At 44.3% G+C, this 25008-nt stretch overlaps 3 protein-coding genes across 3 annotated transcripts; all 3 read right to left on the minus strand.

Moving 5' to 3' along the window:
- Nucleotides 1-355: 355 nt before the first annotated feature.
- LOC101756380 (sugar transport protein MST7) lies at nucleotides 356-2544 on the minus strand. The gene is made up of 3 exons (XM_004951788.2): nucleotides 2356-2544; nucleotides 1254-2209; nucleotides 356-1174 (listed from the first exon to the last, which is right to left on the minus strand). The coding sequence occupies exons 1-3, from the start codon at nucleotides 2489-2491 to the stop codon at nucleotides 704-706; spliced, it is 1563 nt and encodes a 520-aa protein (XP_004951845.1). The 5' UTR covers nucleotides 2492-2544; the 3' UTR covers nucleotides 356-703.
- Nucleotides 2545-9492: 6948 nt separating this feature from the next.
- Nucleotides 9493-11646, minus strand: LOC101755983 (F-box protein At5g03100). Its single transcript, XM_004951787.4, has 3 exons — nucleotides 10413-11646; nucleotides 10168-10329; nucleotides 9493-10066 (listed from the first exon to the last, which is right to left on the minus strand). Exons 1-3 carry the CDS (start codon nucleotides 11385-11387, stop codon nucleotides 9698-9700), a joined length of 1506 nt encoding a protein of 501 aa, XP_004951844.2. The 5' UTR covers nucleotides 11388-11646; the 3' UTR covers nucleotides 9493-9697.
- A 3866-nt stretch (nucleotides 11647-15512) lies between these two features.
- On the minus strand, nucleotides 15513-16826 carry LOC111257807. Its single transcript, XM_022827899.1, has 4 exons — nucleotides 16517-16826; nucleotides 15966-16426; nucleotides 15655-15727; nucleotides 15513-15613 (listed from the first exon to the last, which is right to left on the minus strand). Exons 1-4 carry the CDS (start codon nucleotides 16824-16826, stop codon nucleotides 15513-15515), a joined length of 945 nt encoding a protein of 314 aa, XP_022683634.1.
- Between the last annotated feature and the right edge of the window lie 8182 nt (nucleotides 16827-25008).

Here is a 25008-nt window from a genome sequence, read left to right on the forward strand (position 1 = left end):
TACCGCCGACTCGAGCTGTCGAGTGCCTGAAGCTGCTCGGCGCCCGAAAAGCTTCAAGAGCGCTCGCCGCAGCGAGGTGTGCTGCGCCTCAGTGGCTGTAACACCCACCAAACATCCATGAAGGCGAAGCAGCGGCGACCTCGAGCATGGTCGAGCTGACGGCCATCAGTGGCAAGGGGTGGACGGTAAATGAAATACCGTCCACCCCCGAGCTGGGCGGCAGCTCGATGAGCATGATCGCCTCCTCTGCTCCGCGCCACGCTTGCAGGGTCGCCGCGTTCTCGCCGGTAGTGGCTCGCGTATCTGCCCTGCCGGACAGTGCCGTGATGCGGTACTACTGCATCAATTTTACTGAGAACTTTGCATTTCTTGCGGCTGAGTTTGCTGGTAAATTTTTAAATTTCCTTGTACATGGAAACTAAAGGTGATGCTTAAAAGAGAACTGTGTAGTGATCACATTATGAGTACACCATAAGGGAGATCATCTGAGGATAAAATGTAGTATTCTTCAGTTAAAAAGAAGAATGCTGACAACTTGGCATGAAACCAAAAAAAAAACAGAGAGAAGGAAAAAACAATTACGAGATATGCTAGGAGTATGAACAAATCAAATCTACAAACAACATTCATGTGTGTTCTGCACTCTAGCTATTGAGCCAAGCACTTAACTGAAGAGGCTTACTTGGCGCTCCATCGTCTTCAGCTAGCTCATCTCTAGCGCTATCCTCTTCCTCATCTCGGCGCTCCGCGCGTCGGTGGTGTCGATGACGAACTTCCTCCAGAACCAGTGCTTCTTCCAGACGTGCGCCATCTCCTCGACGGGCACGTTCTTGGTCTCCGGGAGCAGCATGGCGATGAAGAGCGTCATGAGCAGCACCCACGCGCCGAAGAAGTAGAAGAGCCCGAACCGGAGGTGGCAGAGCAGCGTCAGGAAGATCTGCCCGATGAAGGCCGTGAAGAACATGTTGACGGCCACCGTCACGCTCATCGCCGGCGACCGCACCGCCAGCGGGTAGATCTCGCTCGGGATCAGCCACCCCATCGGCCCCCAGGACCACGCGAACCCCGCCACGTACACGCACACGAACAGCACGATGCACATCGCGTACTGCTCCGAGATGGCCCCCGTCCCGCTCATCCCGAACTGCAGCCCGATGAACGTCCCCACCAGGATCTGCATTATCCCAAGAATTTATATATATATTATATATACATATATACAAACCTTGTTGAGTTGTGTCATTCCTTCGTACCTGGGAGATGATCATCTGCGTGCCGCCCTGGAGGAAGAGGGCGCGGCGGCCGACCTTGTCGGCGGTCATGATGGCGACGAAGGTGGAGAAGACGTTGACGAGGCCAGTGATGACGGAGGATACGAGGGAGGCGTTCTGCTTGAACCCCACCGTCTTGAACAGCACGGGCGCGTAGAACATGATCACGTTGATGCCGGTGAGCTGCTGGAAGAAGGGGACGAGCAGCGAGAACGTCAGCTGGGGCTTGTACTTGCCGCCGAACAGGAGCTCCCGCCACGGGTTCTCCACGGCCTTGGCGTCCTCGCTCGCCGCCGACAGGTCGTCGAACTCCTCGCGGACGTCGCCGACGCCCCTGATCTGGAGCAGCGTCTTGCGCGCCGTCGCCGTGTCGCCGCGCTGGATCAGCGAGGTCGGCGTGTCCGGGATGGCCAGCGCGCCCAGCGCGATGACGCCGGCCGGGACGGAGCCGAACGCCACGGCGATGCGCCACCCCCACCCGCCGGGGATCTTGGACGTGAAGTAGTTGGTCATGTTCGCCAACAGGATCCCCACCGTGATCATGAACTGGAAGAGGATGTTGAGCATCCCGCGTTGCTGCGCGGGGGCCATCTCCGAGATGTAGAGCGGGGACGCGTGGATGGAGAGCCCAACGCCGGCGCCGACGAGGATCCGGCCGGTGAGCAGCATCGGGAAGTTGACGGACACGCCGCCGAGGCACGCGCCGAAGACGTACGCGGACGCGGCGGCGAACAGGGTCCACTTCCGGCCGAAGGATCGGGTCATGGGCCCGGCGAAGAAGGCGGCGATCATCGCGGAGAGGAAGAGGGACGAGCAGAAGAGCGTCAGGAGCTGGCTGTCGAACTTGCAGTACTGGTTCACGGTCACCTGGTGCTTCATCTCCTCGTAGATGGACGGGAAGAACTTGATCAGGAACGGCTCCGTCGACGTCAACCCGGCTTCATCACGATCACGGCGGCGGCGGCGGCGACGACAACACAAAGCAAGCAAACAAGACCCCTCGTGTCAGTCGTCAGAGCAAGCCCCTGATTTGGCATTTTGGCTCAACAGCCTGTGTATATATCTATGGTAGTGCTCAGCTCACAGGTGAGACCGATGTCATAGCCGAAGATGCAGCCGGCAACGGAGGCGATGAGGCAGGAGAAGACGACGATGCCGGTGACCTCGCCGGGGTACGTCTTGTACCTCGTGTGGTGGTGCACGATCACCGCTCCCGGCATTGTGCCCGGCGCCGGCGGCGAGGGAACCAACCAACCGGTCACTTACAGGCCGGTGATCTCGACGGGAACGAAGGGGGTGATCGGAGGAGGAGGTGGCGAGCCCCTCCTGTTCGTCCTTGTTGCGCGGCGGGGGAAGGATGCGTCGAGGCGGGAGCGGCGAGCGCTTAAACCGGTGGAAGGGCTCGGCGAGTGGTGCGGCGGTCCCGTCCTAAATCGTAGGACGCGTGCTGATCGATCGTCGTGTGCGAGTCGTGTGTGTCACCCAGGAACGTCGTCTCCATGGTTTCAAGGTCAACCACGGCTTTGAAGCTTCTAATCTTGGGAGACCACGCTTTCCAATTTTAGCATGTTGCATTGTATCATGCACTGAGGAGGAATTGATGCAGGATGAGCACCATTTTTGTGCACGTTGTGGGTTTAACCCTGTATTCCATCTTTCTGTTGTAGCTCAAGAACAGTGTGATCTGGAGGCAAGTGCAGCTTCGATTTGCACTCTTGGCTGCATTGGCACACGAAGTGTTATTTAGTGCCTCAGAGTTGGATATTGCTAACAATTGACTGATTATTTCACCAAAAAATTCAGATGGAGATAGTTGGAAGAAGAAAATTCAATCTGATGAGATCGTCCAGTGCAGTTTTACGTGGGGAACAGAACTACTGAAAGTTTCAGAGAGCAAGTTCCCCCAGATTGGATGAGCAAGGCAGGCCAGGGTTTTTCAAATCAAAGAGCGACTGGATTGTGCCTGAGCTTCGCTAGTTTTCTTGTCCTCGCTTTTTTCGGTTTCTTGGCCTAGCTAGGCCTTTGCTGTTCTTGTTGGACTCTTCTCTCCTCCTCTATTACTTTATGAACGTCAGAGCTCCTGACTGTTCCTTTTCTATAAAAAAAAAACTTCGTCATGTTCTTTCTTTTGCTGAGATAATTCACCAGTTCTGAAACTGCACCTCTTCCCTCTATCACGGACATTTTTACTGCATCCATGCTGCTCGAGTGCTCAGGTTCAGCATAGCCATCGTTCAGCTAACCGACTTGCATGCCGGCATCGGCACAAGAGGCCACCTTGCGCGCCCATAGTACCAGTCTACCGGAGGCTGTTGATGTTCTCCGTCAGCTCCCTGGTGCCTGACCGGCTCTCTTTTGCTGGCAGCCTGACAATGCAGAGACTTCTACTGATTTCACAAGGGAGTCCTCTGCTAATTGTAGAACGAGACGAATTCTCGCAGACTGTTCCTGAATGCAGCTCGTGGTAGTGCCCTGGAATTCTGGAGGATGCCATCTCCTTGGTGCGGTGGTGCCCTTCAGGTGGCACACGACACGCGTTTAGGTTCAGTGGGATGGGTGGGTGTAGTGGAAAAGGAGAACAGGTCCTCTTACTGTGCCCACGCTTGGGCCTTGTTTACTTCACTCCCAACTCCCAACTTTGGCACTATGCAAAAAGAAGATTCCCCATCACATCAAACTTGCGGTACATGTATGGAGTACTAAATGTAGATGAAATTAAAAACTAATTGCACAATTTTGTTGTACTTTGCGAGACGAATCTTTTGAGCCTAATTAGTTAATGTTTGGACAATAATTCACAAATACAAATGAAACGCTACAGTGTTGCTACAGTAATTTGGCACCTCCCAAATTCGCCAAGTAAACAAGGGCTTGGATACATCACAGGAGCTGATGATTAAGTTGCTGCTTCTCACTATGATACGTGCCACCACTATCCACTCCGTAAGTGCCTTTCGAGAGTAAAATAATGAAAAGTTAAGATCCACATTTACCTTTATCTCATTGTTCTATTTCATCATGTTGGGCAAAGCTGGCTGGCACCAAACGGTCAATTAAAAAACTGTGTCAGACATACTTGCAGTGAAAGAAACAGTGCATAATAGTGTTACCCATGGTGTGCAAGAGCAATCAGTGCATGGACCTATGAACACTCTGGGAATCTTTAAATGGTAAAAAAACATGCTGGATTTTCTGAACCCTGATTCATCTTCTCATAAAATCATCTAGTGCATGAACTACAAAATGCCGGCCGTAAATTACTCAGGCTTCGCGGACTTATTTTTCCCATTTAACCAAGCTAATTACAAGACCACAAGAGATATTTGCAAGTGGAGTGGAGACATTCTAGCACGAGGTCCACGTGATGGAAAGAGGCAAACCGGTTGGTGAGGCTGAGAGCAGAGCAGGTACGGAGTGGACCACATGCCCGTACTGCCGGTCTACCACTGCTACTCTGTACCACCGCACATGTGAAGTATACCACTGCACCTTCGTTTGTTCAGAATGTACGGCCAGTACGAACCTTAAGGGACAATTAGAAAGAAATTTGATACTCCAGAGTCCAGTCAACATTCTCAATCTAATTGTACAGGCCTCCAAGCTTCAGCAAATTCTGCGTCCCATCGGAAAAAAAAAAAGATAGATGCCTAGCGTACCGAATGTGAAGAAGTTACAGGACAGAGCTGCTCCATAGATGACTACCATCCAAAATCAAGTTTAGGAGCTCAAGCTAGAAACGAAAGATACAAAAATTAAGAACTTTGCAGAGCAACTCTTGAATGCAGTTATCGAATGAATAATCTCTCTGAATCAAAGGCACAAAATTGAGAATTTCGTACGTCAAGACTTGAGTGCAATTGTCAGATGAACAATACCTCGGAATATGCAAAGTTTTTTTTTCTGAGAGAGGACTGAATATGCAAACCAAGTTGCAGTGTCCTAGTGTACCTACTAAGTGCTATTTAATTTCAGCTACCAGCGGAGCCCAGCCATGTACAAAGGCCAAGCGACTTGGGGCCCTTTCACCTGCAAGGAAGTGCTGCTGGTCCTCAACAGAACTCAATACAACAGAGCAAAGGATGGCAAAAGTTTCTTGAAAGATCATATAATATGCTCAAACTTTTTGATATCTCCATCGAGTGCCACTACATAACGTTGCAACACATGGATGAGCATGAAATGTCTACCCAGCACCCACTTATTTGTAGGACCTGGTAGCTATAAAGAGAAAGGACCTAGGAGCACAAAAGGTTGAAGGGAACAAGCAAGGGTGAGTAAATAGCCCCAGAAATGAGGCCATCAAGAGAAGTAAAACAGCATCAATGGAATTCCAGCCTTTTAGTTATGACGTAGACAGTAGACGCCCACTTCTAAATTTACAGCTTCCCCATAATTTTGTAGGCTAATAACATCAATTTTGTATCACAAAAGTTATATACTAGTAATCAAGTAACTGTTGGTCAAAGGCTTGTCCTAATGAAACAAAATACATTCTTAGACAGATGAAGTAAATCAGTAGTGATGATAAATTGGGCCTGTACCCCCACTGTAGCACATAGGCCAAGGACCACGACCATGAGGCATACAAATAAATGCAGTCCTAACAGTCTAACACTAAACACGGACCCACCCCACTAGCAGGTTTCTTACACACCATATCTGAGCAGCTGCACAGATATTATTGCAATACAGTGGAATGGAAGGACAAAGGAAAAGCATGTCCTAAAAAGGACACAAAAATTTCAAGAGACGTTAAGAAAGCATAGATACATACAATATGTAATTTAATTTAGCTTGGTTTTATCAAGGATAAAGAGTAATGCAAGGTGTGCTGAGAAAGATTTGAAGTAAAAGACACCTGGCAAAGCAACCACGTTATACTGCCATGCCATAGACCCTATCCAATTAGTTGTAAAGGACATCCTAAGAAGAGCAGCCCAAACAGCCATGTCATATGGACAGACATTTCATCAGCTGATGTGTGATTGGCTCTTTCTGGTTATTACATAATAAGAATATTGCTTTCCCAGTCGGCTCGACTCTCTAGAAAGTTATAACTTTCCCTTCAATATTAATGAAATATCCACTTACCAAACATTTAAATGCGAGTGCAGGACCATATAGACATTCATCTGATCACCAAACATTTAAAATGAATGCGGGACCATAAACACATTCAGGTGCTTGTAGAAATGACTGAATGACAAGATGTAATTTGCGGACTGACAAATGACCATAAACATTTAAAATATGAGTGCAGAACCATAAACATATTTAAAATACTTGATAATTCACATGCCGATTGCCAAATGTTAGAAATGTAGCATCCAAATGTATCTCAAGTTTTAAACTCTTCATTAAACTAATACATAGTAACGGCCAAATTGGTATGTCTGTGTTAAAGATTCAAAGTTTTGATCTCATAAGAATTACCAAACTGGACCTTGACCTTAGTTATGAAAAAAATGCTTCATGAAAATTGGGTCGGGGTTCAGGTTAAATTTAGAGATATTCGTTCATATCTTACAAAGAAAAGCATTAGAGATATTCGTTCATATCTTACAAAGAAAAGCATAAAGCTAAGGCCCAAAAAATAGATAGGATTATATTATATTTATATCCTGGTAGAACCACAAAAAGCTCAAAGCCTAAAACTAACACATAGGAATATATTATTGAGATAATAATTATACTAAACAAATTGGGACAAGAAAAGAAAGTTATCTCTGAGGTCAAAATAGAATTGGACGCTGCCTACTAGAAGGATCCGCACAAACCCAAATCAATAAATTCCCAGATCCTTGGAAAACATTCCTTCCTGTTATTGTAATAACTGCCTACCCAATTTGCATGGGACTAAGGATTTGCTGTTGTTATTATTGTTGTTGTTCTTATTCTAAGTACTGAAGGTAGGCTTCCAGTTATTTACAGACACCATGATCCTTGTTAGTTAATGTACAGGTCCCTTCAATAGAAGACTATTTATCAAGTCACTAGAAAAGCTAGCATTCGTTATGCAAATGAACTACGGGCAGTGTTGCAAACAAGAGTCACCTAAATACCTAACATATCCTACAGATTGAATAAAACATATCTTAACAAAGCTTGGAGTGTGGGGATATAACTCTACCAGCCTTCAATAATAAAATCATGCACCACCCCTACAAGGTCAATCCTAGACCCACCATTAATTTACACAAAGTAGGATACACTTTCTTTTCCTCACCAGCATAAGCAATCTTTTCCGAAGCAGCATACCACGCTCTTTAAGATCTTGTAAGCATCCTCTTATTCCTGTATTTTGCAAGTTGGCAATATAAGTAGAGGATATAAATAGGTAAAGTACTTTTTTCAATAAAGTTGTTCTATAATAATTGCAGATTACAGAATAAGAAATATTAATGAAAAAATCTGGCATTAATGAAGAAATCACAATCGACCAGTGGGATTCAGGTCCCAGATTTAAAAGATGTGGAAAAAATGCTCAGGGGTTGACTTGACACATAGTTTACTCCAAAGATAAACTTCAAGCGAGCACTTGTACGATATGGAAACAATTCTAAAAGAATATGTTGACTTCCATTCCATGTCTGGAGCAGTACACATAGATACATTGAGTCAAAGGCAACGATATATTGAAGATTAATAGTCAAGTACTCAAGTGGTGATCAGGTTGTTTTGCAACAGAAACAATGAAGTTCTGCATTGTTCGTCATATATCTTGAAAGATTCAGCTTCATAAATCATCAAATCCCAAGTCCAGCTCCGTGACTTCACATCAAGAGTGATTTCTCGTAGCTTGACATTCCTATGCAGCCCAAGCTTTCAAAAAGAATTGACAAATTCAAGAGGATGTGAAGGCTACGCATAAATATCACTGCTTCGAATATACAAGCGCATAAGAAGGTTCAAAGATAATGGACCCCTTTACCAACATTATCCATATCATTTCACTATGCTGTGTGGCTCTACAGCTCTGCATGGTTTGAAAGGATAAGACACAAGTGCAAAGCACTAAGGTGATATGGCTTTCACTTCATAAAAGGAGCACCATAGAATTTTCACAAAGATATCACCCCCCCCCCCCCCCCCACACACACACACACAAAATCCCAAGGTACATGCGGGAAGTACTACCAACCATCAGAATGGAATTGCCACTCACCATTCCACAGTGGCTTGTCATTGCAAAGCTAGCTAAGAACACCGCACCACTTCACCTCACTTATCTCCACCACTAATACTCAATGGCCCAAACATCAAACAAGAACACTTAAGACCCCCCCCCCCCTTCCGACCTCCAAAAATAGCAAATATAAATTCAGCCACCTGCACAACCCCAGCATACAATCTTTAAGGATAAACTAATACTACAACAGCAGACTGTCAATTATGTCTTGTAAAATTTTAGCAAGATAGCTATTTCTTATTAATCACAGTAAAGCTCATGTCCCCCATCTGCTATTCCGCTTCCACACAAAGTCAATTACAAATTTGATTGGTTATAGTAGCCATACCAGACTAACTGGCAGATAGACAATCAGACTAAGAACATCATAAGAATAAACATTACGTTCATATCAAAGACATTTATAAAAAAGACACTAAAAGAAAAAAACGTAGTCATCCAATAATTCCACATACATCTGGTACCAGCAGGATGTAATCTTCACATGAAGTATAAATTCAGGAAAGCCTGTTATTTTGGCATGAAGGTAACAAATCAACAACATTGCAGCGCTACTTCCAAGCTACTCATGTCAAGCTGTTGTAGCGAAACATGTTCACCCCTTATCATGAAAAAGGATCAAATATGGTTCCAAATATACATTCATTTTCTTACAAGACTCCATGGGAACTGCTATAAACAAGATGCTTCATTTTCTTACAAGGCTCCATGGGAACCACTAAAAACAGGTGACAAGTTATACGATCTTTTTGTTATCAGATTGCATGTATCTAGAAGAAACCTGGACAGAATAATATAATGTTATTTCTGGATTAACCAAAGAGAAGTGCGCAAGCTCCAGCTAACTCTGAAGTTATCCGGAATACACAGTTAACTTACCGATTCTAATGTAGGACGAAACTAATCCACACCAAATAAAGTGAAGGTGTACTAACAGCAATTTGTAAAAAGCTAACTATAAAGAGATGCCTGATAAGCATTCAATTCTTTTGGGCATGCACACAAGCAGCAAAAGAGAAGCTGAGGATGGTAGAAGAGAAAAATGTGGCAGGTCAGAATTCCTCCCATTTCAACCTTTATGCCAGAATATTTCAGTAATATGAATTGCAAAAAGAAAACATATATCAAACTCTGTATTCCTTGCAGATTTCTTTTCCCCATGTCTGTTATCTAACAGCTAGAAATCTAAAATTTATGAGCAGAAACTGAACTACAACAATATTTTGCTCATTTCAATCTAAAACCTGACAAAGACCTCCGAATGCAATGGTTGGATCTGAGGACCATCAGGCTCACTGAAAATTATCTGGGTATTTGCTGAAGCTCTTTCCAAATGCATTATTTCTGTTTTCAGAAAACTGGGCAGCACATCCGACTGAATCTTGCGGAGTCCTTGAGGGTGATCCTCTGTAGGAGCAATCAGAAATAGTTTCTTCAGACAACTAGACTTTCTAAGCAGAAATTCTACTAGTTGCATCTCATTACGGTGCCCCTTGAAGTTTGTCATCTTGGCTAACCAAAGGTTTTCTAATCCACCTTTAGGTGGCTCTTCCTCCGCTACCTCCAAGAAATTCTCCGTGAATGAATCACGAACGTTCGTCGGGAGCTGCAAGTTCAGTGGAACATGTTTGAGAAACAGATCGCATGGCCATAAACAAACTAGCAATCGAATGCAGATTTTTGCAATAAAAATAAGCAAACAGAGACCTGCACAAAGAGCCGCTCCAACTGAGGACAGGAACATGTCTTGAGGAAGCTGTAGATGTCAGCAAGGTTGGAGTTGGCCATGCCGAACATGAGGAAATTGAGCTCTCTCAAGCTCTGCAGCTTGCTCTCCACTACGGCCTTAGCTGTGAAAGCAGAAATGTACTACAAGGCAAAGGCGAACAAGTATATAAGCCTGTTGGCAATGAAATGGGCTGAAAGGAAATGGCATAGATGCCTGAGCAGACCTGGAGTGCAATGCTGCAGAGGGTGAGGACACTGAGGTTCGATAGGTGGGGAACCGAGATGGGCAAGTTGGTGGGCGGCAAGCCGTTCTCCGGCCCGCCGGAGCAGAGGTAGAGATGCTCAAGTGAGCCCCCAGCGCCCGTGAGGATGTTGCTGGAGAGGAAGGCGCCGCTCAACCGGAACGACCGGAGGCGCGGCGCCATGGGGACCCGCACCTCCGTGGTGCGGGAGCAGTCGACGAGGGTGAAGGTCCTGAGGTTGGGCACCCCCACGGCGCTGAAGTCGATGCGGCGGAGGCGGCGGCAGTAGCGGAGGTCGAGCTCCCGGAGGCGGGGGCAGGCGGCGACGACCCGTCGCAGCGCGGCGTCGGTGAGGAACACCGAGTGGAGGTGGATCACCTCGAGCGTGGCGACCATCGCGTTGGCGGCCGCCGTGAGGTTGAGCCCCCGCACCGAGAGGCGCGCGAGCAGGCGGCTCCCGACGGGGAAGTGGACGGTGAGCATGCCCCGGCCGCGGGTGCCCCCGCCCCCGCGCGATCCCCTCCCCGCGCCGCCGTCGACGCGGAGGTGCAGGTCCTCGACCTCGCACACCGCGGCGTAGTCGAGGCAGCGCCTGAGGTCCGGCTGCGTGAGCTGCCCGCCGTGGAAGGCGAGCGAGAAGCAGTCCATCCGGCGCCTCCCGCGCCGGTCGATGAGCCCGAACTGCTCCACCCGCGCCGCCGCCCCCGCCGCGCCGGGAGGGAGGCGGATGCGGACCGACGACGGCTCCGGCCACCGCTGCTCCCACAGGCACCGCCACCGCGAGGAGAGAGCGCCGGTCCGGATGGCGGATTTGAGCGGCAGCAGGCTCAGAATCTGCATCCGCAGCGCGTCCGGCAGGTCCGAGATGCGGTCCTCCTCCACCACCATCTCCTCCTCCTCCTCATCCTCGTGGCCCCCACCTCCCACCCGGCGCCGCTTCCCGCCGCCCCCCGCCATTCCGCTCCGCCGCCGGCTCCTACCCGCGCCGCATCGGGGGAGGATTCGCGGGGTTTGGTTGCGCCGCTCCTACAGGGCTGTGTTGTGAAGCAGGGGCGGGGAGGGGAATGGGAAGGGAAGGGGGAGAGACGTGTGGAGGCGTCTTGCTCGCCGCCTGGCCGCTGCGGTGGCCTCTTGTGCTCGCTTCCCTCTTTCCCCTCCCTCCCTCTCTCTCTCTCTCTCTCTCTCTCTGCCTGCTGTGGTGTGTTCTGGCTGGCTACTTGCGCTGGTGGTGCCGCGCGGGTCATACGGCTCACGCTCCTCCGCTCGCTCGCGTCGGGCCGCGCCACCCTCCCCTTTGCGTTGCGTTGCGTCGCGTCGCGGGTGCGCTGCGACGTTGCTTTACCGTTCGGGCCTTTTCCGCCGGGTCGCCGGCCGCGACCTTTTCACACCAACAGGCAGCACGCACAGCCCCGCGGGCCTCGCCTTGCTTCCCATTTTTTTCTCTCGCCCGCCGCTGTTCACACGGCACTTCACGTCCTTTTTCTTCCGTTTCGTTTCTTCCCCTCTCTTTCTCCTTTTTTTTTTCTGCGTACCTTTTGCGCCGTTTTCAATGCTTTGCTAATTTTGAGCTCCCGGATGAAATGCCTGCTAATTATGTGAAAGCAAACATTGATGTCTTTCCTTCTCTAATTTCCCTACATTGATTTATTTCTTTATCTAAATTCCATGCTTGTTTAGGAGAGGATCTTCCATATTTTTCTTCATCAAGGGAAGAAAGTGGTCCAAAGGGCTCCAGGAGCTCAGGTTAAGGTTACACTCTTCCCCTCCCTCTTTGCAGGTATGCATAGAAGCCATATCGGCGCAATGACGGTTGGCACGGTAGCAACGAGGTGGCGAGCTTGCAAATGAGGGGGTGTTTGGATACACCATCCTAAACTTTAGTACCTGTCACATCGAATGTTTGATACTAATTAGGAGTATTAAATATAGTCTAATTACAAAACTAATTGCACAGATGGAGTCTAATTTGCGAGACGAATCTATTAAGCCTAATTAGTCCATGATTTGACAATGTGGTGCTACAGTAACCATTTGCTAATGAGGGATTAATTAGGCTTAATAGATTCGTCTCACAAATTAGTATAGGGGTTCTGCAGTTAGTTTTATAATTAGCTCATGTTTAGTACGCTTAATTAGCGTCCGAACATCCGATGTGACCCTCCTAAAGTTTAGTACTCCCTCTGTCCTGAAAAGGATGCAACTATGGTATGCGTGCCAGTTAAAATGCTTCACATTTGACCAGGTTTGTAGTAAATAGTATTCACATTTATAGCTCCAAATTAATTTATTATGAAAATACATTTCGTAATTAATCTAATGATGTTTATTTGATATTATATATATTTATACTTTTTCATCTATAATAGGTCAAACTTGATACAGTAAATCATGACACTGTTCCAGAATTGCATTCTTTTAGGGACGGAGGGAGTACATCATATCCAAACAGCCCCTGAGTCATGTTGGGTGCGGGGCATCAGGACTAGGTGATATTGGTAAGGGAGAATGGAGAGACAGAGGTGCAGCGGGGGTGCATATTTATTTGTAGCGTACCAAGTCAACTGTAGCTGTGCGCTTGCTTATAGTGAATTAGAATAAACTTATTGGCCGTATTTCTAAAAAATAGTCGATTGAATTTATTCGGGTCCTTTTAGGAAAGTACGAAAGAACAATTATTTGTATCTCTTAAACATTATCCCACATTTTAGCGAACATGTGAATTGTCACCTTCGGTGAATGGAAAAGGATTAACAAAGACTTAGTATAACATGACAATAAAGGGCCGACCGGTCACCAATACTTGGCATTGCTGAATTATCTGGGAGCGGTATATTTCATATTTAATTTTGACCAATATTTTTTCTTATTAATATATAGTTATAACATCGCATAAATATGAAAGTGCCTTCTAAGGTAATATAATCTTTCATAATTTCAAACTAAATATCTTGAAAGATAGGATGAGAAGATGCTATAGGATAAGTAGATAGTAATGTGAAAGATATGATGAGGAGATGGCATAGGAAGCCTAGCTGAGAGATAATACGATGCATCGAGTGTGATACCTCCGCCATTTTTCGACTTCATGATAAGGGAAAGGTGTTTCATGATAAAATGAGGTGCAGTGGATTCTTGTAATTAGTTTAGAGATAAATCAAACTCTAGGATCTCTGATCTAATGGTTCGCTGCGGGTATAAAGATATAAAGGTTTGCTAAAGAAGAATAACCACCAGATTGCACTCGAACCCATCTCCACATGATTCTTGCTCGTTTCCTCTCCCCTACCAAATCTATACTATAAACTATAAAGAGCGACCAAATTAAAAACAATTTCTACCCAGAGTTACACCCCCGTACCCCTCACAGAGGACCCACCTGCCGGCTAGGAGGGTGACGAAAAGGTGTGACAAAGGGTGGGAGGACAAAAAACTGGATGATAGAAAATGATTCTGCCAAAACATCTATTTTTTCTCACATTTCTTTTCTCCTTACCTGCCCTCCTTACCCGCACGCGCGTACCCTTCCGCGCGCCAATCACGTTCCTGATTTTTTGGCCGAGGTCTTCTTCCTTTTCCACGCTCTGCCGTTCTGCGACTCCATGATTTTTTTCGTGGTTTCCTTCCTTTTCATGCTCTTGATTGATTGGTAGCCTTCCTTTTGAGAGCCTTCCTATTGAGAGCCTTTAATTTAGGTCCTGTTTGGCATGACTCCAACTCTGGGTGGAGCTGCTCCACTCCAGAACTCCAGGTGGAGCCAGCTCTGGGTGGAGTTGGAGCTGTCTGGTGAGGGTGTTTGGCTGGGAGGGTGTCCCTAGCTCCAGAAAAGAGGAGTTTGAGGGTAGATTGCCTTTCTTGCCCCTGGTTCGACTTGAACTACTTATCACAAATATAAAATGAAAGTACATGCATTGAAGTCCAAAATAATAATAAATTACATGTTCCAAAAATTTAAAATTTTGAAATAAATTCATAGTTCCAAAATAAGGTCGTTACAATAATCATTGCACTAATTCCATGTTAGAGCAATTGATGTAGCCATACTATCACGAAAGGTGTCCATAGTCACAAAGCTTGATTCCGAAGTTGATCCATTGGAGGCATGTTGAGACACGGCATACTTGTTGTATCTTACCGGAATAGTAGGCATGTAGGTAGGATCTCTATCAAAATTAGCAAAGTCCACATCAACACTAGCATGTTCACGTATGAAATTGTGTAGAACCATAATAGCAGCAACAATCTTCTTTTGTGTGACCATTGAATAACCGGGCATCTTGTAAAGGATTTGCTATTTCATTGTTAATACTCCAAATGACCGCTCAATAATATTACGAGCAAATGAGTGTATACGGTTGAACTTCTCTTTTGAAGTATTTGGTTCCATACCTCGATGCCACTCGGGTAAGTGGTACCTTTCACCCTTGTATGGAGCCAGATACCCCGGACGATTAGGATAGCCCGCATCTACAACATAGTACTTGCCTACACATATGTAAAATAAGATAAGTTTGTGCATACAAATATGAAAAGAAACATAAGGAAAAATATTTACCTTGAGGAGGATGTGGGAAGATATTTACATCTGCTTCCAATGCATGGTACAATACACTAGTGTCATGCAAAGAACCCGGTTGACCCGCAGCCACATAGGTGAAGCGCATATCAAAATCACAAACGGCAAGCACATTTTGAGTTGCAATTCCAGTCTTACCAATACATCTCACTTGTTCTTCAGGTGATAAATACACATGAATATGGGTTCCATCAAGTGCACCAATACAATCCATAAATTGTGGGTATGCTCTCTTGTCATTCCTAATCCTCTTGTGCACATTGCGAAAATTATGATCTGTCGGTCTCAAGAAATCTTGTGCCATGGCAACCACACAATTTAGAACTTCATGAAATTTTCTACTAATGGTTTCACCTGAGTGTTTGAACTTATTTTGTCCTCTTCTATTTGACTCACACCCACCACATGTGAATAGGAAAATGGCCAACATTTCATAAGTATTCACGTGCTTCGATGGTTTTAATCCGTACCTCTCAACCAACACATCATGAAGATCCTGAAAAATAACCTCATTCATCCGAAGCATTCGATGGCACTCCCCTGGAGTGTTTACCATCTCCATCAGCCATCCCATTCCACTTTGTTGTGAAAACATAAATCTCGGCGGTGCCTTATCCATATATGAGTCATGATAACTTTGTGCTAGCTTACCACAGCTCTCAACCATTTTAAAAAAATATTCACCATCAGACTCACTAGATTCATCAGACTCACTTGAAGACATCTGTGAACATTGACATAAATGAAATGTAAGATACAACTGTCATACATAAATAAAATGCAATAAAGTAAAATGTACCACACATGCGACAAAAATAAAATAGTAGCATACACAAATGACATCACTCTCACTAAGCCAATTTCTACTTTTCATATTTATCATTGTACTTCCTCCTAAGCCAATTGAACCTAATCTCATTAGTAGGCAAGGTCATGAACATCTCCCTTTGCTCCTTCTTCACAAACAGCTCAGACGCCATGTAATGTTCATTGCTATCATAGCCGGCCCCACAAGCAATCACAACCTCCATCACTTCATCAATAGAATATTTTCCATATCTCTTAGAAACATATTCATTGGCTGAACTTGCCATACTTGTTACTGCTTCTTGAATTAGGAGTGCATTTCCAGACTTTGCCTTCTTGCCACTTCTATCAACAGACCTTGCCAATCTCTTGCCACTCGCAGGTGGAGGAGTAATACGAATATCCTCCTCTTGTGTATCCTGAATGAATTCATCATCTTGTGGCTCACAATTGATTTCCTCATCTTGTGCCTCATCCATATTTTCTGATGCTTCAACATTCACAACATGAGGAGACCAATGATCAATACCAATAGTAGTGATATCAGAAAAACACTTGGCTAATTCATCTTCATTCTCAAGACCTTCTTTTTGAACTTTCCACAACCCGGAATGTCCTGAAATAATCAAAACAACACATATTATTATACGTATTACTAACAAAATTGACGTATGCAAAACATATATATCAAAAAAATTTAACCAACTTACAGCTCTAGCTTTTTTCCACCATTCGCCATCCATAGCAATAGTCTTCTTTATAGGATCCCAACCAATTCCTGTTTGCCTCAGCATTAGTTTCTTCCATGCCTTGAAATCTTCCTTTAACTTGTCCCATTTGTTCTTGATCTGAGCCTTCGTAACTACTATTCCAGTCCTTTCTTTGAACCCTTTTTCAACCTTAGCATACCCAAGTGCATTCAAGTGTGTGTTTGGCCGATTTCCTTTTCCAACTTGTTCGGCAAATAACATACACAACATCCAAGTGTTCTCTGAGTTCCAATCAATTTCAGGCATCTATCCAACTCAGAAATGTCATATTAGAATGCATTAATCTACAAGTCAGTTACGGTACAAATAAAGCTCATCTGCATTGTACAAAAATGAAGCCAAGGAAGTACTGCTAAACGTGTAGCCCAGCAGTAAATAAATTGCAAAGAGCTAGATCGGATATCAGCTCGTATCAAGATAGTTGGCATTAGACAAGACTGACAGAACCTCATGCACTAATCCTTGGATTTTAACCAGCTAATGATAGAGTTCAATCAAAGGTATACATTTGTTCCAATCAAAGGAAAAAAAATAAATGGTTTACTCTGCAAGATAAGTTTGGACAGAAACACACCTAATTACATGCTCAACATCAAATACAAGCAAGATAAGTTTGGACAGAAACACACCTAATTACACAAAGAATTGAGAAAAATACAGGTGGCACCATCTGCTGAGTACCTTGTTCGAGCAAATGGTTTACTCTTCTCCGCTTCAATCTCTTTTATTCTAGCCTCAGCATCTCACTTCTGCACCAATCCTTTACCCCATTGTATATGTATTTCCTGCCAATAAGTACAACAATGGTCATTGAAAGCTAAAAGCAGGAACTTGCTTTTGATTAAACATAGTTACAACTAGTATGGGAGAGGACAAATTTGTCATAACACCAGCAAGAAGCTTCGAGTCTGTTCTAACTATAACACTTATATGTACTAGTATATTTTCAGTTCAGTAGCCTCACTTCTGACTTTACCATAGAACCTCAACTAAAAGAGCAATAACAACGTCTGCATATTGTGTTTTCCCACTGATTTTAGTCCATGGCGTGTGCATTGAACTGCCTGGAAGGAGTGACTTGCTGCAAAGCTGAAGGAGCACTGTTTTTGGACAAGTGAGTAAAATGCGTTCATGTTTATGTACTTATTTTTATAAACAGATCAGAATATCTGTGATAGATAAAGAAACAAAGGCACAAACATATTTTGTTTCAGAATAGAACAGAATGTATACAAATTTCATATACGAGGTTCTCATTATGCTAAGCAATTTCTACTGGAATATAACTGAACCGCTAACAGGCTAATGCATCAAGTCATCTAATGAATTGATCTATCCAACAGGATATTTTCAGCAAACTAGAACTGCTACAGGTTCAAGCTAATGCATAGATCTATCTAATGAATTGATCTATCCAACAGGGCTAATTTCAGCAATCTTGAACTACAACAGGTTGTCATTATGCATCGATATATCCAGCAGGCTAATTTTAGCTAACAAGACTCTAATGTTCAGAAGCTAGTACACAAATCAGTTGCTATAATAATGTATGGATCTATAACAGAGCATGCAACCCAATTGCACTAGCATTGAACGGCGGCCGATGGGCACAACAGAGCATGTAACGGCGGCCGGTAGCAAAAACAAAACAAAGGAGGCATCGTACCTTGTGAACGGCGGCCGGCGGGGGATCTCCGGACGGCTGTTGGCGGGCCCTGCGGCCGACGGCGGGAGGCTGCGGCCGGCGGGGGATCTCCGGCGACGGGGGGTGCGGCCGGCGTCGAGGCTTCTGCGGTAGGCGATGGATCTCCAGCGATGGGGAGCTACGGCCGTCGGTGGAGGGTTGTGGCTTGCGGGGGATCTCCGGCGACAGGGGCTTGCGGCTGGCGTTGGGGCTTCTGCAGTAGGCGGCGGCCGGCGGCGGGCCTCGTGCAGATCTGGTGGGAGGCGGAGCAAGGCGGGCGGGCGGGGGTAGGAGACCGGCGGCGGGGCTGGGCTGGCTGGTGGCGGAGGTGGACAGCGGCCGCCGGTCTGCCTGGCGGCGGTAGAAACCCAACCGGCGGCGGTCTCGTGAGAAAAGTCGGGACGGAGGGAGGCGCAGGACGAGGAAAATGAGATGCGCGGGGAGACTCGGAGAATAGAATCGAAACTTTTTTTTCCGTAACCAGTGGTATTGGTGGGTAATTACCCACCAACTCCACGAGGAGGTTCAAAAGAGAGGGTTCTGGAGCAGCAAAAGAGGTGCTCCAAAACTCCACCTTCATTTGCACTACAACTCCATGGAGTTGACAGCTCCATGGAGTTTTGGAGCTGGGGTGTTTGGCTGAATTTTTTGTGGAGTTGCTAGAGTTCAGGAGTGGAGCCATGCCAAACAGGGCCTTAATTTCATTCCTAATTTTTCTCCATGGTCTCCTTCCTTTTCCATGCTATGCCGTCCCATGACTCCATGATTTTCTTCGCGGTTTCCTTCCTTTTACATGCTTTTGATTGATTGGTAGCCTTCGTATTGGGAGTCTTCCTTTCAAGAGCATTTACTTTAATTTCGTTCCTAATTTTTCTCCATGGTCTCCTTTCTTTCCATGCTCTGTCGTCCCGCGACTCCAAGTTTTTCTCCATGGTTTTCTTCCTTTTTACACGCTCTTGATTGGTAGACTTGCTATTGAGATCCTTTAATTTATAGGCACGGCAATGGCAAGTTCTCTCCTACATCCAGATCTCCTTCTTGCTTCACATCCTCCTTCCACCGAGGGGCTATCGCCGGACCTCCACGTCCTCACGCCAGAACTCAATCGAGATCAAAGGGCTACCGCTCCTTCCACCGAGGACTATTGATGGACTTCCACATCCTGGTAGTGGAACTACACGCTGGAACTCAAATGGTTGTCAGTCCCTTTTGATCAATTTTTTAACTCCTCGGTGAAGGAAGGCCACTGTTGCAAGATCACCACGACAATCAAGTAAGGCCCTAAACATTCATCTTTTTCCTACGATATAAGGTAGTACTGCATGATTGATCATGTAATTTTGCAACGTGATGATTCCATATGTTCTCCGCCCTAGATCACAACAAAACATTGTCAGATTTATAATCCATTATGTTTGTGTACAACTCCAAAATCTAAATATCTGAGAGTGATAATCCATGATGTTTTGAGTTCATGACATTGTTTGCATTATACATGAATCCGTCAATGCCCTATATCTTGTGTTTATGCTGCAAATTTTTTGCCGTTACATATTATTCCATTATCATTGTATCATGTTACCTGTGTTGCTCTACAAATAATGATAAATTCTTTTTTTACTCGCCAACAGTATATACATCCATTGGATCTTTCATTACATGATATCTGATCAAGATAGGATCGTTGAGCCATCTTGGAGATGTGACAAACACGCACGTAAGTGGAGCATCAATCTGTGGTGTTAAAAGACCTAGAGAAGGTATCTAATCTTTGGTTGAATCCCAATGTTCTAGTTGCACATAACATATTAAGGACACTTATCCATGTATCCTTTTGAGCGCAGCTGAAAATGTTGATGATGCAGAATGTAAGCGGTAGAAAGCAAGGGAATGATATGCAAATATGCCATTGGAGAAGAAGGCAGAACAGAATGAAAGGAGAAGGGAATATTATCAGCATAAAAAGGCGGAGAGACAATCAAGTAATGGCATGCTAGAACCTCTCGGGCAATCAGGTAGTGTCATGCATGAACCTCTGGAAGAACCATCTAGTGATGAATCACCTCTGGGACAATCAGGCAATATCTTATATATTCGTTAAAAATTGTGAGTCAGTATAGTAGGATCCTTAAGTTATGATATAGTTTTTTTTTACTTTCATAGGGAAATCTCATGATATTGGATCGGGTGATGTTGGTGGGGATTGGCTTAGTAGGAACCCCAGCTATACAAGACCACTGAGAACTTATCATATACTGCCAGCTAACATCTCTGTATCAAGCCTGGTAGTAGTACCTTGACTGATGTTCAATAGTTTTTCCAATCGATGTCTTTAAGCATTTACAATTTGCATCCCAGATCTTGTTGAGGTGCCTATGAATGTTCTAGGATTGGATGAAGTCAAGGAAATGGATGATGACACAAGGCAAATATTGAATTATCAGGGAGAAGCAAGCAACGTGGGTGTACAAACATCTGACTTTGCATTTACCGGTATGGCTTATATGAAACCCATGTAGCCCTAGCGTATGATCATACATGCAGGATATCGCCTCTAACAATAGGCATGTATATTTGATATTTGAAGATGTACCAGTGATCAGCACTATCCCTAATGATGTGTCACTACAAGATCTGAGAGTTGAGGAAAGTATGGAAAAGGAGGGGCATACATTTGCAATGTCAGCTAATAAGAAAAGTGAGAGGAATGCCAAAATAGCCAAAATAAGAGTAAATTACCATCGCTCGAAGTGCCAGGAAGACTCAATCTGCCTCGACGAACACCTAATGTCGCCTTCACTGGTATGCACGTTAATTTTTACCTATAAATTTGATGAATTTAATTTGATGGAGTTCTAGCGACTTGCAATTATGCTAATTTTGCTAATTTTGCGTTACAAGCAGCAGAAATTGGAACTAGACAATATGTGGTAACGGCAAATGTTGCAACTCCAAATGCAGGATTGAAATTGTACTATCTATGTTTAAAATTTTATTTAAACACATGGATGTGTATATAAGTTTTTTTAATAAGGTGACCAACATATTGGAGTAGAGATGTCTCCGGAGGAACTGAAAAGGTTAAGAGAAAGAAAAAGATATGCTGAAGTATCTGACTTTGAAAGACAACAGAAGATATTAAAAAATAACAATATACGGCACAATAAAATTTCTAAACAAGGTACTATATTTGAGCTATTTTTTTCAAATTCCATTAATTGTTTTATACTAGATATAATTATGTTGTTCCATTTTTGGGCGAATGTTTAAGATATAGGGTTACAGACCCCTATTGGAATATTGCAGTCTGCGGTAACCCAGTTAGGATCTGTTCCAAGAACAAGGGGTTCTATTAATAATGAAAATGATGAACCAAACCAATCCGGTTTATGGGAACCAGACAATCCACTACACGAAATAGAAGGTAACTTTAAATCACTTGGTCCTGTATATGATTTTCATTGTCCGTTGGTAGTATCCTAATTAATATATTATATTATATTATATTATGCAATGAAACAGAGAATGATTTAGATGAGGTGGATCCTGACCAAGAAGGAGATGACAAGTTAGATCATGATGGAGTGAGGGTATCTTACCAACGAGGTACGTTATATATTATTGAAATGAATGTAACTTTCCTCTCGCAACAAGATGATTTATAATTAATTATTGGTTTGTGGAAGATACCCATTACGAGTATTATAGAGATCCGGATATGGCTTCTAAGGGTCCTGATCCATTTGATGGAGTGTACATGAACCTTCCTAAGAAGCATCATGTGTTGAAGAAGGCCAAAAACTGTGAGTTCTACAATGCGAAGAAGTTCCCTGGTAAAGGACATGCTTTCTGTTGCAGGAAAGGGAAGGTCCACATATATATCCTAGAAGTACCGTCTGAGCTTCGCCAGTTATTTACGAGTCAAATGGACAAGGATGCAAGGTATTTCAGAAAGCACATATGGTACTTCAACTCACATTTCTCTTTCACCAGCTTTGGGGTTTCCATTGGTCGTTGTCTCGCGTCTACAAGAGGTACTGGTGTGTGTACCTTTGAGGCACATGGCCAGATTTACCATAACCTCGATCCACTTGTGCCGGGTGGGAAAGGGCCAAACCATATGCAGCTCTACATTTTATGACATGGATGATAGTATTGCTCGTCATGTTAAGAGGTCCCCTAATCTTAATGAGAACCTGATCCACTTGATCCGTGGTATTTTACGGGACAATCCGTACGTCCAAGTGTTCACGAGCCTAGGTACTCTTGCAAATATTCAAGAGTACACGATTGAGCTGAATACCAAGATTTCTGTTGATTAGAGGAGATATAATGCACCCGAAATGGAGCAGATTGCGGCTATCTGGGTCGATAGCAATGACTCTCAGCACAAGTTCTCTCGGAGCATTGTGATATATGGAAAATCAGATGATCCACACTATGTTAGGGCGTACCTATTATGACCCATTAGCATATCCTTTGTCTTTCCATGGTGGTGAGACTGGCTGGGAGGACAAGATGATAGAGTTTCGAGATCCACCACCATCAAAGCCAAAGCGGAAGTATACTAAGCATAAGAGGAAAGGTATGCGTATTCCACCTTTTTCATACTTCATCCATAGATTCATTTCACTCACTGTATGAAATCTGATGATTTATGCTATAACATAGATGGAACTGAAGCCGATGTGGGTGACTGTACAAACAATGACCACTGTGTCGTGCAAAGACGTACAAAAAGAGCCGCTCGTGGTATGTACCATTTTTCATGTGCTTTCATACACACTTCACCTCACTTTATTTGTAAACTATTTATTTACTTTTGCCTCGTAGATTCGCATATTGTTGAAGCAGATGACACATCATATGGTGACTACATCAATGAGGAAGGTGTGTATGCAGATATGCCATATTATATAGTTCACAAATCTAAGATTGAAAAGTAAGATGACGATTCAATTTTCCATAATTTTACAGGAGGTGGTCATGATAATGATAATGAGAGAAGCATGTACGGCGATGTTGAGGGCCTAGGTACGAGTTTCAGATCATCTGCATCTATTATAAAATGCTAAAAAATTGAATATGGATTGTTTTACCTAATATGTTCACATATATATTTGTTTTATACACTGGAGGATCACGTCTTTATGTTAGTGCGAGGGAATACAAGTGTTACAAGCTGCAGATCTGTGAAGGTAGTTCAACGTGTTCTTTCATGCTGGGCATCTTTTCCAACAATTGTTGGTTGATTGGTACGTTAAGGTTGAATCAATATGTCTAGATTGGTATTCGAAGCCGGAACACCAGGCATTGATTCATGCAGATCTATATCAGGTGAGATTTGTTTGCTTTCCATTCGTGCGAATCTATATGAGTGTGCATAAAGATTGTCAAATTAACAAATATATTATGTACTCTATGATGATCAGGGACTGCTTGATACTCTCGCCACTGGAGAGGCTGATGCTTCCAAGGCAGGGCTTAGGATTGTTCTGAGCAAAGATTTTCCTGGAAGTGATCGTGATGTTAAGTCAAGGTTCATGGAGGCAATGACTTTGGTCGTACGGCAAGCCTGATTATTTCGTGACTATGACATGCAATCCTTATTGGGATGAAATAATGGCAGATTTGTTGCCTAGGCGGACGCCACATGACCATCCCGATATTGTTGCCAGAGTGTACCATGCTAAACTATTAGATCTCCATGATTTCTTGATCAAGAAGGGGCATCTCAGCACTGTGGCAGCATGGGCACATGTAACAGAGTTCCAGAAGAGGGGTTTACCACACGAGCACTTTCTGTTGGTTATGGATGCTGGAAGCAAGTTAAAGAGCCCTAATGATTACGATAGGTACATATCAGCAGAAATTCCTGACCCCAATAAATATCCTCAGTTGCACCAGCTTGTTGCCAAGCATTTGATGCATGGTCCTTGTGGTACTCTTAACAAAGATTGTCTATGCATGATAGACGGTCAGTGTCATTTCCACTATCCTTGACAGTTCAGTGAAATGACGCAACAAGGTAAGGACACATATCCAATATATAGAAAGAAGGGAGGATGGGCAGAAAGTGAAGGTTAGAAGCGAGGAATTGGATAATAGGTGGGTGGTGCCTTATAATCTAGTGCTCCTAATGAGGTATAACTGCCATATCAATGTTGAGATTTGTAGCAGCATCAAGTCAGTTAAATATCTCTACAAATACATATATAAAGGTCATGATCGTGCATCACTTATCGTTGATGCAAAAGGAAATGAGCACATGGTAATCAATGAGATCAAGCAGTACTGTGATGCCAAAATGATTACAGCTATAGAAGCAGTCTACAGGTTGTTTGGTTTTAAGTTGTATTCAATATGGCCACCTGCCCTGCAGATGCAAGTACACCTTCCTGGTTTGCACATGGTTGCCTACAAGTCAACAGACAACCTAAAAGACGTTGTGCAGCGTAAAAAATCCCAGAGGTCAATGCTAAATGAGTACTTTAAGATGAATGAAAATAATCCTAAGGCCCATTAGTACCTGTACAAGGAGTTTCCAAAGTACTTCACATAGAACAAGTCTGGAAAATATTGAAAACCTAGAGTTGCAAAAAATAGGCTTATGTAAATCCCTCTGAAGGTGATAGATACTACCTTCGGGTGCTGCTGAACCATGTGAGGGGTGCAACCTCATACGAGAACTTCAAAACATGACGTGGTATTCCATATGAGACTTTTAGAGCAGCTGCTGAAGCC

The sequence above is a fragment of the Setaria italica genome, chromosome I (assembly GCF_000263155.2).
Source record: "Setaria italica strain Yugu1 chromosome I, Setaria_italica_v2.0, whole genome shotgun sequence".
NCBI lineage: Eukaryota > Viridiplantae > Streptophyta > Magnoliopsida > Poales > Poaceae > Setaria > Setaria italica.

Excerpts from the sequence above, each read along its gene's own strand:
- LOC101756380 (XM_004951788.2), bottom strand. The coding sequence starts at position 2,491 with ATGCCGGGAGCGGTGATCGTGCACCACCACACGAGGTACAAGACGTAC. Across the intron at positions 2,210-2,355 it reads CTATGACATCGGTCTCACCT|CCGGGTTGACGTCGACGGAG; the intron begins GTGAGCTGAGCA and ends ATCGTGATGAAG. Across the intron at positions 1,175-1,253 it reads CGCAGATGATCATCTCCCAG|ATCCTGGTGGGGACGTTCAT; the intron begins GTACGAAGGAAT and ends GGGATAATGCAG.
- LOC101755983 (XM_004951787.4), bottom strand. The coding sequence starts at position 11,387 with ATGGCGGGGGGCGGCGGGAAGCGGCGCCGGGTGGGAGGTGGGGGCCAC. Across the intron at positions 10,330-10,412 it reads TCTGCAGCATTGCACTCCAG|TACATTTCTGCTTTCACAGC; the intron begins GTCTGCTCAGGC and ends TTTGCCTTGTAG. Across the intron at positions 10,067-10,167 it reads TGGAGCGGCTCTTTGTGCAG|CTCCCGACGAACGTTCGTGA; the intron begins GTCTCTGTTTGC and ends CTGAACTTGCAG.
- LOC111257807 (XM_022827899.1), bottom strand. The coding sequence starts at position 16,826 with ATGCCTGAAATTGATTGGAACTCAGAGAACACTTGGATGTTGTGTATG. Across the intron at positions 15,728-15,965 it reads ACATGGCGTCTGAGCTGTTT|ATGTCTTCAAGTGAGTCTGA; the intron begins GTGAAGAAGGAG and ends CAATGTTCACAG. Across the intron at positions 15,614-15,654 it reads TAAAATGGTTGAGAGCTGTG|GCACCGCCGAGATTTATGTT; the intron begins GTAAGCTAGCAC and ends TATATGGATAAG.